The following is a 19,341-nucleotide window of genomic DNA, read 5'->3' on the forward strand; positions in this document are numbered from 1 at the left end:
TTGACACCTGTCTATATGTGCTCTGGGCTTCTGTAAGTGCACTGAGGGTAGGCCTTTGCTTGCTCAGGACTTCCTGTCCCAGGAGAGAGGGAGCTGCCAGGCTTTCCAAGAGAACCTTTGTGGAGACTGATCACCAGTGACCAGGCCTCCTCATACCCCAGATTTGGATAAAGGAAAAAAAAAATTTTTTTTCAAAACTTCCATCCTGAGGAAATTAGGTGTGACTATGGGGCCCTTCTGGTACATTCTCCCCCCTCCCCCCCCATCCCCCTTGAATAAGTCTCTGCCCATCCCTTAGCCCAAGAAGCTTTTTCAGACCTGTGTCCTTTCCCCCTTTCACATATTCCTTATCTTGAACCAGAGACCCCCCCTCTACCCCTCCTATTCCCTGCCTTGACCCTGTCCTACCTCCCAATTTTTCCAGCACCCAAATGGATTCGCTAGGACAGATGGGAACAGGATCCTGAGTTCATGTTCCTGTTTCCTCCCCCACAAGAAATTATTTTGGAAAATAGAATAGGCTGAGGACTGTTGGGAAAGCCAGGGACTATGGATGTGTGGCAAAGGTCTTGCTCTTTCCTCCCACTTCCTTCAAATATCCTCTTTTCCAGCTCCCTGGAAGACTGTTCACAGGCACTTAGGACTCAATACAGGATCTACTAGGGGGCTGGGCTCTTCCTGATCCAATTCCCAGGGGAGAGGGATTCTCCCCTTTGTTTGGAAGCAGGAAAAAGGAACCCAAAGTAGTCAGAGGAAGCAAGGGAAAACAGAGAAAAGTGCCTTTCCCCTATACTATTCTATTGTCTTCCCGGGGATTTGTAAGAGATCCAATTATTGCCCCTCTTGGTTCTGGGGTGACAGCTGGGGAGAAGTCCAAACAGTTATGGCCTGTAGCTAAAGAATCAAAAATGGGCCCCCAGACCCATTCCATGGTTGAGCAGCATAGGCTAAGTTTGCCCTGTGTACATTCATGTCCAGTCCACTCCCACCCAGTCACCCAGCGTCCCGGAGAAGAGGCACCCTGTGTATTTCTCTCCCCACTACCTAGGACTGGCCTCCGGCCCCCTCTTTTTCCTGAATTCCACTTTCTCCTAGTTCCAGGAGTGGGGGAACCTAGCAGGCCCCAGGCAGAGGCTGGGTTGGAAGCTGAGGCTGTGCGCATCGGGGAGTGTCTCTCTCTCCATCCTTTACTTCCTCCTAACTCCCCAGTTCCTAACATAAGCAAAATGGACATCAGGAGATCTAGCATCCCCACGGGGGAAGGTGTCTCCTGGATATTTAAAGTTGGGAGCAGTGGGGCAGGAGTGTTGTAATACAACTTTGAGGACCCCCTCCTCCCCCAGCCCCACACCTACATTAATGACCCGGTTCCCGGCAGCCACCCCTCCCTTCTTCGGTCAAAGCCAACTAATTGGGATGCAGCTGAAGTGAGAACCAAGGAACAAGGCCCCAGAAAAGCTCCCAAGGTAACCTGCCCGGTTCCCATTCCCAGCTCCTCCTACAGCAATCTGAGAAGGGAATTTCCCCCACCTGGCCCCAGGGGGGCCCAGGGCAGCAAAAGCAAAAACTGCAGAAAAGGGGGCCCTCCCCTCAGCTCCACCTCACCCACTCATCCCTTGGGAGTAACAAGCTCAGAAACAAGTAGCAAAGACGCCAACTAGGTGGATTCTTCTTGGGTCCCCTGAGGGATGTTAGGCTCGCGGTGGGGGGGGTGACGAGAGGGGGGGGGGGTGGGGGTAAAGTGTTCCGTGCTTGCTTGCAAAGCTGATGCGAAAGGGGATATACTCACGTTCTCAGGGGAAGCCTCGGTCCCGCCCCTTCTGCCGGATAGCTGGACCGGCTATGGAGAGGTCTGCCCTTCGAAGGGGGTGCGGGAGCCATGCAGGGTGGAGAAGGGGTAGGAGAGGGCAGCTCCAAGGTCTTAGGGACAAGAGAGACGGTAAGATCTGTCCTCCTTTCTCTGGACACCAGCCTTTTCCCTGGCTCTGAAGGCCCAGAAGACCATTTGTCCTCAATTTCCCCCTTCTTTCCCCTCCCCGCCGAGATTGTCAATTTACTCCCTGCGACCTTCTCCCTCCGACCCTCTCACTGGGAAGGGGGATAGATGAGATAATATAGATAAATAATTTCCTTTTTACAAAAATGTGCAATTATTCTCCCCATCGTCCCCCTCCCCTCCTTTCAAGGAGGGACCCGGTTGTTTCCTTCCCAAAGGGCAAAGGGGCATCTTTGTGAGCGGAAGGAGTTAAATGGCCAAGTTTCAGAGAAGACTGTTAATACAAAGGATGGGTGGGGTGGAGGAAAGCAGGTCCTTCCATCAGCTCCCCCCCCCCCCCCCCCCCGGTACCCCCCCCCCCCCCCACCTCCATTTCCAGCCTCTACTTGGCCCACACCCTCCCTGACTTCTCCGGGCCCAAGCAGGGCGCCCGAGGCGCTTCCGGTGTGTCTCCCCTCCCCGGTCAGTCCTGTGCCAGGGCTCTAGCTTTCGGCCTAGGGGGTGACGTCCCACCCGGTCCGCCCCGGGGTGGGAGGGGTCCCGTCCCATCTCGCTGTACCCCTGCCCCCAGCCTCCTCCCTACTCTAGGTCGACTGTGCTGTCGGGGCTGGGGGCGGCCGGCCGCCTCCCGGGCGGACTCTTGCAGGAGCGGGGCTGGGCGGGGCCGGCGGCATCGGGGGGCTCCCGGGGCGGGGGCTTGCGGGGGCTGGCGCAGGTTGGGGGGGCGCTGTCCCGGCCCTTGGGTCGCGGAGGTCTGCGGGCGTTGAGGAAGAGGGCGGGGTCGGGCATGGGCTCGGGCTCGGCCTCGTCCAGCCTGCAGCCCAGCTCCCAGGCAGCCCAGTCCCTGGCGCCGCCCAGGACGCATGGCTCGGGGAGCAGCGACAAGGGCGGGGGCGGCCGGCGGGCGCGGGGGCCGCGTTTCCTGGCCCGGCCGCCGTCGGGCTGCGGAGCGCGGTCCCGGCCTCCTCCCGCGGGGGCCGCCCCCCCGGAGGCCGCGGCGCCCCCGACGGCGGCCGGGCCGGGGCCGGGGCCGGGGCCGGGGACGGCGCGGGGCGGCCCGTGCAGCTTCTGGCCGGGCCGCGCGCAGCGGGAAGGCCAGGGAAGCGGCCGCCTCGCTCTGCTTCTGCAGCTCGGTGCCCAGCACGGTGGCCCGGTGGCTGCGGCGCCGCAGCTCCTCCAGGAAGCGGCGCTCCTTGCTGCGCAGGCTGGAGCGCAGCGCCCACACCAGCGCGTCCCGCTGCCGCAGCTCCCGCCGGAGCTCGCCGTTGCCTCGCTCCCGCGCCGCCAGCTGCTCCTCCAGCGCCCGGCACTTGGCCTCCAGCTGCCGCGACGCCTCCTCTGCGGGACGGGACGGGAGGGAGAGCTGAAGGGCGCCCGCCGGGCTACTCACGGACCCGGGGCCGGCCGGGCCCACGCCGCCCCCTCCCCCCCAAGCCCGCCTTCGTTCTCTTCGCCTTTCCTCCCGTCGCTCACCCGGCCACCCCCGTTCCTTCCTTCAGTCACCCACCCCTCCTTTCTTCTGTTCACTCGCCCACCCACGCAGCATGCATTAGTAAGCCCACTGCTTAAAATATTTATGGAGCCGAGAGCAATGATGCAGTTGAATGAGGCCTGGCCGGGGAGTCGGAGGCCCTGGGCTCAAAGTCTGTCTCTCTTGCTAGTTGTGTGACCCTGGACAAGTCATTTCCCCCGTGCCTCAGTATCCTCGTCCATAAAATAGGGAGAAAAATAGCACTCACTTCCCAGGATGAGATCACACACACAAATAAGTAAATACATATTCATCTATGTATATGGGGTCTTGCAAACCTTAAAACACTACATATGCTAGCTATATAAATACTAGCATCTACTACAGCTGCTACCACTAGCACATCAGGAGCAGGTCCGGTCCCCTCGTGGGGTCTCGGCTTTCTCCTCTCCAGTTGGACTAGGTAGTCTCACAGAGCCCTTCTCGCTCTAGATTTGCATGCCTTTGGGACTTGTGAACTTGTTTTTGAAAATATTTTGATAACTTTCAATAGAATTGGTTTTCTTTATAATGATGTTTTTAATCTCCAGCATTTCAAAACATGATTTTGACAAGGAGTCCTTGGGTTTCAATAGTTTGCTGCCAAAGGGATCTAGGACACACACATACACACACACACACACACACACAGAGATTAAATTCTGTAGAAGTAACTTAACAGCTGTGATTTTGTGCAAATCATTTTGCTCTTTTAAGATTTAGTTTCCTCATCTGTAAAATGGGAAGGGAGGACTTCATGACCTTGGACTTCCCTTCCAGCCCTAGATCAGTGAAGTTCCCACTCTGAGGAAAGGGCTGAAGCCTCAGAAAGCAGAGGAAACTATGAGCTCCCAGCGGGTTGTTTTCCTTAGAAGTCATTTCCCCCTTTTTTGGCCTCTGTTCCCTGTTTTATAAAATGATGAGGATCAACTAGCTGCTCTTTAAGGCCTCTTCCAGTTTGCTGTGTGTGGTTCTGTGACAGTTTCTGTCCTAGGGCTTTCAATAAACATTTAGGATTGGGTTCAAATTTCCCCCACCTTGGAGACTTACTCCTGGCTCCCAGAAAGTCCCTGTGACCCCACCTCTGGGTTTGTTATCCTCATAAGTGCTCATTAATCAAGAGCATAAGCACCGAGAAATAGGAGATGGAGTGCTGGGCTCCCACTCCAACCCAGACTTGTGACCCTGTGGGGTGGAGAGCAAATGACTTCTTCCTCTCTCTGGGCCTTAGGCAACTCCCAAGGTTTCAGCAGATGGATAAATCATGGCCAGATTGGGCATCTACGGTGGAGAGAGTTCCCTCACCAGAAGTTCCCATCCCAACAGATCTCATCATACTCAGGTGAGAAGCACCCCCTCCCCCCCCATCTAGCTTTAAGATGTTCCAAGGCCAGTGCCCACAATAGCCCCCGTGAAGGAGGGAGTTTTAAGTATTAGCATCATCCTCACAGAATGAGTCAAGGAGCATTTATTAAGTGCTTACTGTATGCCAGGAACTGGGAGAAGTGAAAAGACAAAACTGAAACAATCCCTACCCTCAAGGAGACAGCACATACACAAGTATATATGGAGCAAAGGCACTGTGTGTATATTTGGGGGGAGGTAAAGGGGGGAACGACAGTAGCTGGGGGAACCAGCTAAACTTTGAATGATAGTAGGGAGTAATGGGGACAGAGATGAGAAAGGGCTGCTTTTCAGTGGCAAGGGGCAACCAATGCAAAGATAGAGATGTCGTGTGTGTCAGGAATAGCGAGGAAGCCGGGCTGACTGAGCCCCCAGGGTGCACAGCTCTGGAGACTGGTATATATGCAATAAGTCTGGGAGATTTGGGTGGAGCCAGCTTGGCAAAGGCCATAAATGCCAGACGGGGAATTCTGGATCCTCACTTACAGTGAGGGAAAGTGCCTGCTCAGCTAAGCCCAACCTTCTCATTTTATAGATGAGGACATGGGGCCCAAAAAGCCTAGACTTGCCCAAGGTCACAGGCAGGAAAATAGCCAAGATGATGCTCAAACCCAAGTTCTTGCAGCAGCCCCAACCATTACAGAGGGCAGAGGGCCTGGCTTCAAGTTTCTGCTTTTCAACTCAGAACCTGTCACTTAAGTCACTTAATCTTTCTGGGACTAAGTTTCTTTGGAAAAAAGGGCCTTGGGCTAAATGTCCCCCAAGGCCCTTTTAACCTAGAGCTATGATTCTACTTACTATCTCTGTAAGCTTGGGTTTAGCTCCCCTAGTCTCAGGTTCCTGCTGTGTCAAGTGAGGGGCGGGACTAGATGGCACCAGAAGCCTTCTTGAGTTAGATTTAAGAGCCTGCAATTGCTTGCTTGTTTGCTTTCCTCCCTCTCTCCCTCCCTCCTTCCCTTCCTTCCTCTGCCTCCCTCTCCCCCTTCTTTCTTTTCTTGCTTTCTCTTCCTTCCTTGTCTTTCTTTCCATCTTTCTTTCTCTTCCAGCCTTTCCTTCCTTCCTTTTCTTTGTCTTTCCTTCTTTTCCCTTCCTTTCTTTTCTTTCTTTCTTTCCTTCCCTTCATTTTCTTCCTTCCTTCCTTTTTTCCTTCCTCCCTCCTTCCCTCTTTCCCTTTTTTCTTTCCTTTTCTCTTTCCTTCTTCCTTTTCTTTGTCTTTCCTTCTTTCTTTCCCTTCCTTCCCTTTCTTTCTTTCCTTTCTTCTTTTTCTTTCCCTTCCTTCATTTTCTTTCTTTCTTCCCTTTCTTTCCCTACCACAAGAGAATGGCCTTATAGAGTTGTTGGGACTGAAAAATTGGTCTACTTGGTGCTGAGCTTTTCAGAATTAGCCAGGCTGGTCCTCACACCACATACATTCTATTCCCAGGTCTGTAATTTAAACCTTTCCAAGACGGTGAGACCTGCCCAAGCTTGTGTTCAGCTGGCATAGTCTTGAAAATGCAGGGTCACCTCTAGGCCTCTGAATCATTGATGCTGAACTGAAAAAACATCTTTGAGATCATCAGATCCCATTGTTTTTATGGGGGAGGAAACCGGAGAACCAGAAAGGTAAATGGAAGAACCTAGATTAAAATCTGGTTTTTGGTTCCAAATTATTTTGCTACAACAAGGTGCCACAATGAGGTTAATAATAATAATAGCTAAAGGTTTGCAAAGTGCTTTACAGATATTGTTTAATTAAATGTACCCTATTAATTCAATCAATTCAACAAACATTTATTGAACCCATACTGTATACAAGGAACTGAGTCAGACATTAGGGATACAAAGACAAAAAGCAGAAGTGTCCCTGCTGTTGAGGAACTTTCATCCTATTCTTAAATGATCCCTATTCCTAGAATATCTTCTTTCCCTCTCTTCACCTGGACAATCCTTTTAAAGTCTAGCTCAATTTCTCCCTCTTTCAGGAAGCCTTCCTAGATTATCCCTCAACAACCTCCCTCTTTAGACTTCATAGTGCACTTTTTTTTTTTATATTTCTCTTTAATATTTCCTACCTCTCCTGACTATGTCGAGAGAATGAATAACTTTATTCCTCTTGAGGAGATTTATAGATGTCTATTCTTTTTGTAATAGCAACAATTTGAATGGATCATAACTTTGTTTAAAATGATAGAATTCCATCAGGCAGTCCCTTCCCAGTAATCCCAGCCTGAGTGTCCTCCTAGCCTGCTGGGGAAACAGTAAGGTCCAGCATAAGGAAGGTCGTCTTTATATTGACAAAAGACTTAAGTTTGAATCCTGACTCTTCTTCTTATAGCCCAAATGACCTTAAGCAAGTCATTTCTCTGTTCCACATTTCTTCTCCCTGAAGTGAGATGAGATTGGACTAGATGGAGTCTCTCAGGTCCCTTCTAGCTCCAAATTTGACTAGTTTCTTATCTCTAAGATCTTTCTCACTGATCGTTCTCTGTCTCAACTTCCTTCCTCAAGATACCTTCCAGACTCCTACTTTTATCTTTCCAGTTTTCTCTCTCTTCCCTCTCCCTTCCCCCCAGGACAATATTTATCTATATTTCCCTATTCTCCTAGGTGGGGGATGAGGTTTTCCTTATGAGTTGAGAATAGGAGAATGGGTTCAAATCCCAGCTCTGACACCAAAGCAAGGCCATTGTGCCGCCCAGCTGCCCCTGATAGTTTTCTTTTCTAAGGGCCAAGTCTTAAACTCCAGTCACTCTGGCTCTCCATGGATCGAGCCCCAGGCCAAGCCCCATTTGGGCATTATTTGGGTGCCCAAGCAAGTCACCTCTTTTTTCTCAGTCTCAGGATGTGGAAAAGCATGCCTTTCTGACTCCTGCTCTCCCCTCTCTCCCTCTTTTTCTTTTGTTTTCCCTCCATCTCTCTCTCTCTCTTTCTCTGTCTCTCTGTGTCTCTCTCTTTCTCTCTCTCTCTATGTCTCTCTGTCTGTCTCTGTCTCTCTCTTTCTGTCTCACTATGTGTATGTCTTTATCTCTGTCTCTTTCTCTTTGTCTCTTTTCTTTTTCTCCCTCCCTCCCTCTATCTCTCCACCCCTTGCTGTTTCTGTTTTTCTCCTTCCCTCCCTCCCTCTATCTCTTTTTCCATCTATCTGTCTCCCTCTCTCTTTCTCCCTCACCCCCAGTCACCATAGAATCACAGTTTGAAGCCAGTCTCCTGTCAGAAACTAGAAAGACTGCACTGTCGCAAGAAAATAGCCGACTCTTAAACTGATTTTATCCTTCAGGCTTTAGCCCCTGGGCATTTGACCTCTTCCTCAGTCAATTTCCTTATCTGTAAAATGCAGAGAAGCATTTATCTCAATAGGTTGCTGTGGATAATCTGTAAAATGCTTTGCAAACCTTAAAACTACTCTATAAATTCTAGTTATTATGATTATCATTAATCATAATAACAATACAACCCTTCAGTTTTCAAAAACAGCCCTGAGAGTTATTGTAAATACTACCATGTTTGTGTGTGTGTGTGTGTGTGTGTGTGTGTGTGTGTTTAGTTGGACATCTCTTCAGTAAAAGGAGGCTCCTGGTGGGCAATGCTTGCATTTCCCATGATGGGGGAAAGTGGGATTAGAGATTGAGGTAGCACGTGAGCTACGCCAGGTAGGTGGCAGAAGGGAGGGATGTGGCAGATCATCGAGGGCCATTGTGGTGGTGGTGGGCGCCATTCTGCTACCACCTGGGGAGCCTCGGAAAAGTCACTAACGTTCCTGGGCCTGGATGTCCCGATTTTAAAAGGAGAAAACCGCAATGACCAAAGACAGCAAAGTACAAAGTGTTCTTGGGGAAGCGGATATTGTTCTTTTTGGCCAGAACACACCTGCCTCCCTGTGCAGAAAATCTCTGATAAATGAGATCAACTCTAGAAATGATTATTGGGGCCAGAAAACATAGAAGGAGGAAACTGACTAATCCCCTGCTGCTTTCTTTCCTCTCATTTCTCTGACCTGCGCACAGAAGGATCAGCATTAAATCAGCCAGGAATGGTTTTAAATTGGTTGTTATAGATCAAGAGGCTGGCCTAATCCTGACTGACAGCTTAGATAGCCAATGTAGGGACAGAGGAACAGCAGCTACTTAAAACTCTGCTTCATCTAGCTAACGTTTTACAGTACCTACTATGTGGTAGGCACTCTGCTAAACTTTATGATTTTTTGTTTCTCATTTGATCCAACACTGGGAGGAAGGTGCTACTGTGATCTCCATTTTCCATCTGAGAAAACTGAGGCAGACAGGTTAAGGCCAGGGTCACACAATAAATGTCTGAGGCTACATTTGAGCTCAGGTCTTCCTGAGTCCAGCATTCTGTGAATTGCATCACTTTTTATAGATCTGATACAAAAAGAAGGTCCCAGGCAGGATGGGTGGGGAAAGGCATGTCTGCTGCCGCCTGGGAAATTGAAGCAAATGTAACTGAAATCTTAGATTTTGCCTAAAGTCTTCCTCGATACTTTGTAAGTAACTCAACTTACTTATTGTAAGTTGAGTTACTTATTGTAAATTGAGTTACTTATTGCAAGTTGAGTTACTTATTGCAATAAGTAACTCAACTTGCAATAAGTAACAATTTATAGCATCCTCCAAATGCCCGGATGCAATTATGTCTCCCACATAAAGGAGAAGAAATAGTGGCTCCAAGTTTTATAGAATTTGGTGTTTGTAAAGGAAAAGGGGGAAAAAAGGACATTGTATCAAACCAACTCTTGTAGGAAAAAGTGATCAGCAAAGAGTTAATCACCTACTATGTCCCAGACACTGTGTTAAGGGCTGAAGATACAAACAAAACAAAACAAAAACCAACCCCAAACCAAAACGAGTTCTCTGCTTTCAAGGAGCCTGGACTTGAATGGGGAGACCACATGTAAAGAGCTATGTACAAGATACATGCAGAGTATGTGGAGCATGTTCTCCAAGGGAAAGCACTAGTGAGAGTTAGAGGGGACCAGGAAAGACTTGAATAATCTTTGAATATCAATCTGAGGACTCTGGACTTTATTTGATCAGCAATGGGGAGCCATGGAAGGTTGTGGGTAATAAGGATCTGAACTAAAGTAGGAATAGAAATTAAGAAGAGGAAACAATCACTGGGTGTGAGCTGAAAGGGCTTGGAAATGAGAAGTTGAAGGACTTATATTGGGTCACACAGTTAATAAGGTAAAAAACAAATCCAAAATAAACTCTGATTAGGAACCAGGTCTTCTAACTCCCACCCCCAGTTCCTTTATGCTAGCTGTTTCCCTCTTCATTACTCCTTATTACATGTGTACTCTTTGTTCTCCTATTCTCCTATCGCACTAAGCCTTTTCTTTGAATTCAAAGTCTTGTCTCCTACTTCCTTGTTTGGATCTTAGTACCTAGCACACAGTGTAGGCACTAATTTTAAAATAAATATTATTTATAAATATTTATTTTAATAATAACGGCAAAGACTAAGGGCTTCATAATTACTGTCTCATTTGATCCTAATAATCAATCCTGGGAGGTGCTATTGCTTTTGTTCAGTCATGTGACTTTGTGACTCCATTTGGGGTCACAGGTACTAAAGTAGTTGGCCATTTTCTTCTCCAGCTCATTTGACAGATGAGGAAACTAAGGCAAACAGGTACTCCAAAATCACAAAGTCAGTAGGTGTTTGTGACTGGATTTGAGTTTGTGTCCCTGACTTCAGGCCAGGAGCTGTAATCACCAATCAACTGATGGACTGATTTCCCTACATGATCCCATGTGGCTCCAGGCTGACTTGGAAGTTCCTTGGAACAAAGGATGGGTGTTTCCTTGCTTTCACTTGTATGTAGGACTATCTTAGGGAGAGGAGTCTGGGGGTGTCTCTGGTGAGATGATGCTACACATGGCCACCGCGTCCCGTCCCCCCTCCCCCCCCATCTGACAGGTGTTCGGTTGCCTTGGCTTGCTGAAGTCCAGACTTTCAAACCACTCAATTCCCCCCCCCCCCCAGGCAATCGGGGTTAAGTGACTTGCTCAGGGTCACACAGCTAAGAAGTGTTGTAGTTGAGCTCACATTTGAACTCGGGTCCTCCTGATTTCAGGGCTGGTACTTTATCCACTACGCCACCTAGCTGTCCCAAACCACTCTCAAGCAGTCTTTTCAGCATTCTATTGTTCTCAGCTGCCTTGTATTCTACCCTTAGACCCCCTGGCTCTGATAGGTGAGTTTTCAGGGCCTCAAATATCCATGACACTTTCCCAGGGTCTCTTCAAGTGCACCGCGCCCTTTCCAAAGGGGTCTTTATATGTGATCTTTTAAAAGTGTTGATTGTTAGCAAGTATTATATACTTGCATTTTGTATGAAGCACATAGTAAGATTTTAATAAATTATATATATATATATATATACACACACACACACATATCTGGGACAGCTAGGTGGCACAGTGGATAGAGCACTGGGCACAGTATCAGGAAGACTAATTTTCAGGAGTTCAAATCTGTCTTCAGACACACTAAATGTCTGGATAAATCACTTTTTTCTGTTTCCTCAGTTTCCTCAATTGTAAAATGAGCTGGGGAAGGAAATGGCAAATCCCTCCAGTATCTTTACCAAGAAAATCCCAAATGAGGTCATGAAAGTGTCTTTCATAACTGAAAATTTGATTTATCTCTCACACAGCAGTTCCAAAACTGAGTCTGGGTTCCTCGTTTCTTTCTTCCTTAATCCCTAGGATTAGACTTTACAGAAGGCCTGGATAGAAAAAAATCATTTATTAAGTGCCTTCATTTAGCCCAAACTTGGAACTAAACTGGGAATACAAATTCAAGAGCACAGATTGTCCCTACCCTGAAGGGCTTTACATTCTGAGGAGAGTCTGGGTTAGAAAGTTTAGAAAGTGCCAGAGCTCGTGGGTGGAACCCATAGTTCACTCTGCTCCCTGAGGCTTTGTCAGAGTCGATTTGATCAAACTTTCAGAATAGGGGGTGGGAGGAGAGTGTGGATGGAGAAGATGGATGGAGAGGGGGGAGAGGTATTTGGGCTTTTCTGAAATGGTCTTGGAGAAGCTGTCAGAGGCTCTTACCCTGGGCCAAATTGCTGATAAACCTGATGGAGCATCCCAAAAATTAGGCCAGAGGGGATGACAGGATGGGGACCACCTGCAATGTGGCTCTGGTTTCTCACCTTCCTTTCTGCCCCTGCTACACCTTTCTCCTCCCCATCTCCCTTCCCCCTCTTTACCTCTTGTTGCTCATATACAAACCCATGCTCTCTGAGCGCATATAGGGAGCATAGATTCCACACTCTGCCATTTTTAATGGAGGTGTGACCTTGGGTCTCTGGCTCAACCTCTCTGTACCCATCTATAAAATAGGCGTAATGACATCTGCAACATCTACCTCACAAGGTTGTCAAGTAGTTTAAATGGAAGTCAACCACTTCCCAAACCATAAAAAAAACAAACAAACAAAACCACGTGAATGTCCCTTCTTTTCTTTCCTAGATCTTCCTTTTGGCAGACAGAATGGAGAGCCACTGTAACTCCTGTGTTAGAGCAGCGAGGTGTTTGCTTGGTATTGCTCGTCCTTTGCTCTCCAAGAGGACCATGATTTCAGGGAGGGATGGATGCCATGACAGCCAAGTGAATTGGTTTTAAATGAGTGCAAAGTTCCCAGCTTCACTTTCTCCTCCGGAGCCATCTGGGTCCAGGGGCCGGACTCCAGAGGGCCCTAGAGGCAGTAAAGTTAAAATCGTTAACTGATCTGTTTGATTAAGGCAACACCCATTCAGTAAACAAAACAAACAAACAAACAAACAAATGAGGCAAAGCAAGGCCTTTTTCTTAAAATATCTAGGCAAAAGAAAAAAAAATCTAGTCTGGGAGCGGAAGGCTCAGAGTTTGTGTCCAAAACAGAAAATTCTGTTTACATTCACTCTTGTCAATTTGCACCCAAATAATGCCCAAATGGGGCTTGGCCTGGGGCTCGATCCATGGAGAGCCAGAGTGACTGGAGTTTAAGACTTGGCCCTTAGAAAAGAAAACTATCAGGGGCAGCTGGCGGCACAATGGATAGAGCACCAGCTCTGAAGTCAGGAGGACCTGAGTTCAAATATGATCTCAGATGCTTAAGACTTCCTACCTGTGTGATCTTAGGCCAGTCACTTAGCCCCAATTGCCTCAGCAAAAAAGAAAATAAACTAGCCGGTAAATCTCAAGGTATGTTGGGAGATTTCAGCATTAAAAAAAAAAGAAAAGTTGTGAACAAGAAGATAGGAGACCTAGCAAGTCTGTATCAGAGGTCAAACTTGAACCCATATCCTCCTGACTCTGCTTACTGTAGCACAGTGCCTGGCACCCAATAAGCTCTTAATAAACGTCGAATTGCCTTGCTTCCACTTTTCTTGGTGTGTGATCCTGCACTTCTCATGTGCTAATTTCTAAGACAAAAAGTTGCAGAAAAGGTGTCATGCTTCCTCTAGGATTTCTCAAAGGAATCGTTCAACAGTCCCTATCTCTACCCAATTTGTTGTTTAGTCTTTTTTTTTTCCCAGTGGTCTTCATGAGTTCAAATCCAGCCTCCGACACTGACTAGTTGTGTGACCCTGTTTTCCTCAGTTTCCTCAGCTGTAAAGTGAATTTGAGAAGGAAATGGCAAATCACTCCAGTATCTTTGCAAAGAAAATCCCAAATGGGATCACAAAGGATTAGAACCAAGTGAAAGGATTGAAAAACAACAAATCAAAGGAATGACCTGTGGAGGAAAGTTAGAACCTTGCCTCCAAATAAAGATCAGTAAACCTGGGACCTGGTCCCTTTCCTACCCATTATTTTTGTAATGCAAATCTACCCTCAACCCAAGATTTCTCTTTGGATGTTTAAATACTAAGTTTATAAACAATGACTTAAATGTCTCTAACTTTACTGAAAGGTAAATTCTGTGAATTCTTTTATAAATTGAGAATATTTTAGCAGCAAAACCAACTCCATTAATTTGGGATTTCTATTTGACCAGATTCCTAAAGGATAAGTTTTGGTCAATAAATAAATGCCCTATCACCTGAGGAACCAAATATGATAAAGGAAATCCCAGAGGATTGCCCCCTTCCCACTCAACCCAGCCTTTCCATTCAAATTCTTTACCAGATGCTAAAACATCTGGAGAAAAAGAAAACCGTTCTTGCATTTATTTTATTATTCTATATAATGCCCTATGTAATACCTGATGCCTCAAAATATTAAGAACAATCAATTTCTAAAGACAATTTTGAAAGAAATAGTCCGAGAAAGGAACCAGACGGGTTAGGCAGGGTATGTACTCTCTTCTTCTAAGTGAGCTATGTCTTGTCCCCAGTTTTCCAAGTCAGCATTTTTACCCTTGTCTATAGCTGATGGTGGCAGGAGGGACTTCGCTAAAAGGATATTAAAATGGTGTTCTCCAAGGCTCTTTCTAGATTTCTCTTTCTTATTTGACCTCAATTAGCTCTCATGGGTTCAACTATGGTCTAAACAAAAATGGTACCCAACTTTTTTTTTATCCATTTGGGGCATTTTTCTTGAGTTCCACTCTTGTTTTTAAATCCAGCCTGAGTATTCTCCCTCTCCCTCCCCCCCCCCGGCCCCCTGAGTTGTAGTCCCTTATCCCCAATTCCAATTGCTCATTGGACATTTTCAACATTTGTAAGTCAAAGGTAATAATATGTCATTATCTCCCCTTCTCCCTCCAACTCAATCAAGTCCTCTGACTTCCCTGTCTCTATTGCAGACACCACTATGCTTTCTAACTACCAGGTTCAAAACATTAATGTCATCCTTATTTCTCCCTTTCCTTCATCTCACATATCCAATCAGCTACCAAGTCATCTGGATTATATCTCCATAACATTTCTCTCTTTCCTTTTTTTTCTTCTTTCCCTCCCTCCTTTCCTTTCCTTCCCCCTTTCCTCCCTCCCTCTTTCCCTATCTCTCCTCCTTCCCTCCATCCCTTCCTTCCTTCCTTCTTTCTTCCTTATCTTTCTTTCCTTCCTTCTTTTCTTTCTTTCTCCTTCTATCTAAAAGGATTGAAATGGAATAAATGCCCTCTCGAGTAAATTCTTTTTTCCTTTCTTCCTTCCCTTTTCCCCTTCTTCCTTTCACACAGTCACCATCTTGGTTCAGGCTCTTATCACTTCTCATTTGTTGATTTGATTGGGTCTTGATTTCTGCCCACCCCCTTTCCCATCTTCTTAGGGACTGCCTTCTTACCTTGCTGGTCTGACTGTGACTCTTTGGTTTCCAGGTCACGAGTTAGTTCTGAGGAAAAGAAGAGAGAAGGAAGTTATTATTAGTATGTTTGTGTAGCTTGCACATTGTTGGGGAGTGACTCCTCAGTCTCTAGGAGTGGAGATCAGCCCCTCTGAGAGGGGGCTACTGGAAAAGTTAAGCTAGATGCCTGTGTCTGAGCTGAGTCTCTAAGAGCCTTCAGCCCCTCAGGTGCTCATAAGAGAATTAATCATACCTGGAAACCAGTGCTACCTGATGGAGAGTTTAGTGGACTGTGAGCATCATATTGTGCTGGTGGAGGTAAGGAAGATAAAGAAGAATTGAGAATACCCAGCATTTGAGAAATATTGTAAGGGACAGTGGTCCCTATCACTTCCCAATCAGATCACTCAACTGAAAAGCTAGGGGTCAGGCTTCAGCAATCTGTTAATCCTATCATTCTCCTCTCTGAGAAGGAAGGCAAGGAAGGAAGAAAGGAAAGACAGGATGAAGGAAGAAGGGGAAATTGAAAGGAAGGAAGGGAGAGAAGGAGGGAAGGAAGAAAAGAAGGAAGGAAAGAAGAATAGGGAGAAGAAAGGAAGGGGGAAAAAGAAAAGGACAGAGAGGGAAGAATAAAAATAGAAAGCAAGGAAAAAGGGAAAGAGATATAGAAATAGAGGAAGGAAGAAAAAGAAAAAAAAAGAAGAAAAAGGAAAAAGAAAAAGAATGAGCCAGTCAATGCCACGTAAAGTAATACTATTCAGGATGTTTTCCAGAAAACTCTGGAAACGACTGGCAGTAAGTGGCAATAGCTGGGTTTGAACTCACGGCCCCCTGACTACAGATGCAGCGTCCAAGGGCCATGCAGTGCTCTCTTCCTTGCTCCCTGCTGTGAGGAGCTGGGAATCTGGAGTTATGGACAAATGGAGCAATGTGAAAAAAAAAAAGTTCTGCTTTCTGGGAGCTTGCAATCTAAAAGAAAGAAATAAGTTGTGTATACAAACAATTATGAAAAAAGACAGAAAATGCTCAGGGGCCAAGGGAAGATTGAGACAGTCTAAGAAAACTGAAGCACAGAGAACACTGCCCCCCTCTGGGGGCATCGGGGAAGAACACTTTGTGGAGGAGGCAGCAGCAGCATCAGGAGCTCCTAGAAAGAAAAATCTCATAATGACAGAGAGTATTCATCTATCACTTGAAGGTTTGCAAAGTACTTTGGAAATATCTCATGTTATCTTCTCAGAAACCTGTTTTCCGGATAAGAAAATTTGGGTAACAGAGATTAAATGACACAATTAGGTCTTCCCCATCATCCTCTGCACAGAGCTGCCTCTGTAATCAAGAGCTGATTATGGGGCGGCTACATGTGCAGCAGTTAGAGCACTGGCCCTGCACTCAGGAGGATCCGAGTTCAACTGTGGCCTTGGATGCTAGCTGTGTGACTCTGGCCAAGTCATTTAATTCTGATTGCCTTTTAAAAAAAGATGACTATTGGGAAAGGTGGATGGGTTTTGTCGCTGTGTAAGAATAGAGAGGAGAGCTATATTCCACTTTTCAGTGGATCCATTAACTTCTTCCATTCTGGAATCTCCCCATTCCAATACCCCCAAGGTGTCCTATTTATTGAAGGGAGCCAGGGCTGAACAAAACAGTTTATTGTATCCCATTTACCGCTGGGAACTTCTGGAAAGGGTTAAGGTTGGAGTTAGAGGGAGAAGACCTGGAAGAAAAACAAGGAAACATCAATCCCCAGGTGCTTGTGGGTACAAGGGGGTGGGGGGAATGTTAGGGGCTGGAGAAGGACACAGGCTTCCCTGATCAATCTGGTGCTAGTCAGTGAACATGGGGAGGGGGAGAAAAATAGGGATAAGGGAGGTTGGTGATAGTACAAACATAGCCCGGGTGTTCCCCAGGGAATGGTACAAGAGGAGAGTGGGAGCCCTTGGCAATGGGTCCCAAGGCCTCTGGAGAGGGGATTACTCTCCCCACCCATCATGAAGCAGTGATAAACTGGCTACCCCAAATCTAACCCGCTCACGGAACCTTGCCCCACCTCCAGAAAAAATGCATTTTGTCTGGTTATAGAACCGGCCTCCCTGCCATTAGTGAGGCACCTTTCTTCTTCCCCGAAGCCCTTGGCACAAAGCTCCTGGTTGCAGAACTAGCCGGGGACGGCAGTCAGAGGAACAGGGCTGGCACCAGCTATATATATAGATGGCTGATTTCAGTTTTCTCTGCTGTAAAGGGAAGGCTTCAGTATCAGTGACTTTGCTGGTCCATCCCAGTTCTAACATTCAAAGAATCTAGGGGAGATGCTCATGCTCCCTGCCTTTTATCCCATGGGGCAAGGTGTGGGGGGAGAGGGTCCAATGTTTGCAAGGAGATGTGAGAGATTATTTAAACCGTGGCTCTGGCATAACCTTCAGCTGAACCCCGGTGCCCACTTGGGATGCTCCCCGCAGCTCTCTGCTTATGGGAAGCTTATTCCCAGATGAGGGGCCCTTGGGCCTTGGATACCTTCGAAGCTGATTCTCGATGCATCTGTGTGGAGCTTAGGTGCTAGGCTATGGAGCAGAAGGGCTAAGCCATGCACTCACTGTGCAGGCTGGATGGCAAGGAAGGAGGGTGGGAAGTGATGGCCATACGTCAGGGCTGGCATCTTCACTTACCCCTCCCCATCCTCTTCTAGGACTCGAGGATTACCTTGCCTCCTTCATCTGTGTCTACAAAGGCCAGTGATCATGTGGAAAAATAATAGATGTTCTAGTTCAGCTCACTTGGAAAAGACTTTTATTTCTTTTTTTTAAATCATAGCTTTTAATTTTCCAAATATATGCAAAGATAGTTTTCAACATTCACCCTTGCAAAACTTGTGTTCCAAATTTTTCTCCCTCCCTTCCTCTCCCCTCTCCCCTAGACAGCAAATCATTGGAAAAGACTTTTCACTTCAGATGTGATCTCATCTATAAAATGGGTACATTGGCCTAAGCCATCTTGGAGACAAGGGAGTCTAGTGGAAATAGTGTGGTTGGTAGCATAGTGGATAGAGCATCAGGCCTTTGTGACCTTAGAAAAGTCACGTCACCCTATTTGCCTTAAATTTCCTCATCTTTAAAAGGAGCTGGAAAAAGAAACGGCAAACCACTGCAGAATCTTTGCCAAAAAAACTCCAAATGGGGTCATAAAGTGTCGGACAGGACTGAGAGGCAACAGCAACAACAGCATGTTCTCCAAGGTCTTCCTCTCCTGCATCCTTCCATTCTCCATCTCCCCCTCACCTCTTCTCAGCTCTTCTCTGATTTTTACTATGTATTTATTCCCTTTTCTGCCTTTCTCTGCCCACAACCAGCTCCCCATATTCTGGGATGATCTCACCCCAGCTCTTTCCAACAGGCTCGGGCTGGAGGCTGCTCCCAGGCCAGGCTTCTGACCCTGCCTCACTCAGAGTTATTTTTACCTTAATCGATAAATGAAAGGCTGAGAAGCTGAGAGAGGGAGAGAGGCAGGGTAAGGGGGGGGGGCAAAGAGAGTCAGAGACAGAGAGTCAGAGACAAAGACACATAGATAGAGCAGAGAAACAGAGGCAGAGAGACAAAGACAGAGAGATACACAGGGAGAGACAGAGACATAGACTGACACACAGAAATAGAGACAGATATAGACACACATACAGAGAGACAGACAGACAGACACAGACAGAGAGAGAGAGCGCCCAGTTATCATGGGGGAGATGGAGCCATGGTAGACAGCTCTTGCTTCTTTTTTTTTGTTGTTTTTTTGTTTTCTTTCTTTTTTTATACCCAGTGTTCCTGGACAACCAGGCAATGGCAGAGGATTGATATTTTGCCAGGACAAACTCTTCTCCAAGGAAGAGAAACTTGTAGCCTAGAACCCCCATCCCTCAGACCTCTTCTTCCTCCCTAGAATTCCCCAGGATCCGAATGGAGAAACTTAGGTATGTTGTCCTTACAGAGGAACGCCAATTCTTAAGAACATAGCCTGAAAGAAGTGATGAGGAATCGAAAAAGAAATCGGCAGTCAGGAAGTCCATATGGAAGGGGACGCCTTGAAAGATGGTGGCTTCTCTCTCCCTGGAGGTCTTCAAGCAGAGACTGGATGACCTCTTGTCAACAATACTGGGTAGAAATTTCATTGGTAAATAGCTGATCCTAGGCTGACGTTGGGGTCCCTTCCAAATCCCAGGTTCTCTGATC

The 19,341-nt window shown here is 47.0% G+C and overlaps 1 protein-coding gene across 1 annotated transcript in view; it reads right to left on the reverse strand.

The window, feature by feature from the left end:
• Positions 1-2,366: 2,366 nt before the first annotated feature.
• The window catches only part of CCDC92B (coiled-coil domain containing 92B), a 38,915-nt gene continuing 21,940 nt past the window's right edge, over positions 2,367-19,341 (reverse strand). Inside the window, 3 exon segments of the mRNA XM_031967818.1 lie at positions 2,367-3,020; positions 3,022-3,334; positions 15,131-15,178. Coding sequence (XP_031823678.1) covers positions 2,576-3,020; positions 3,022-3,334; positions 15,131-15,178 — 806 coding nt within the window. The 3' untranslated portion in view covers positions 2,367-2,575.

The sequence above is a fragment of the Sarcophilus harrisii genome, chromosome 4 (genome assembly GCF_902635505.1).
Source record: "Sarcophilus harrisii chromosome 4, mSarHar1.11, whole genome shotgun sequence".
NCBI classification, from domain to species: Eukaryota; Metazoa; Chordata; class Mammalia; order Dasyuromorphia; family Dasyuridae; genus Sarcophilus; species Sarcophilus harrisii.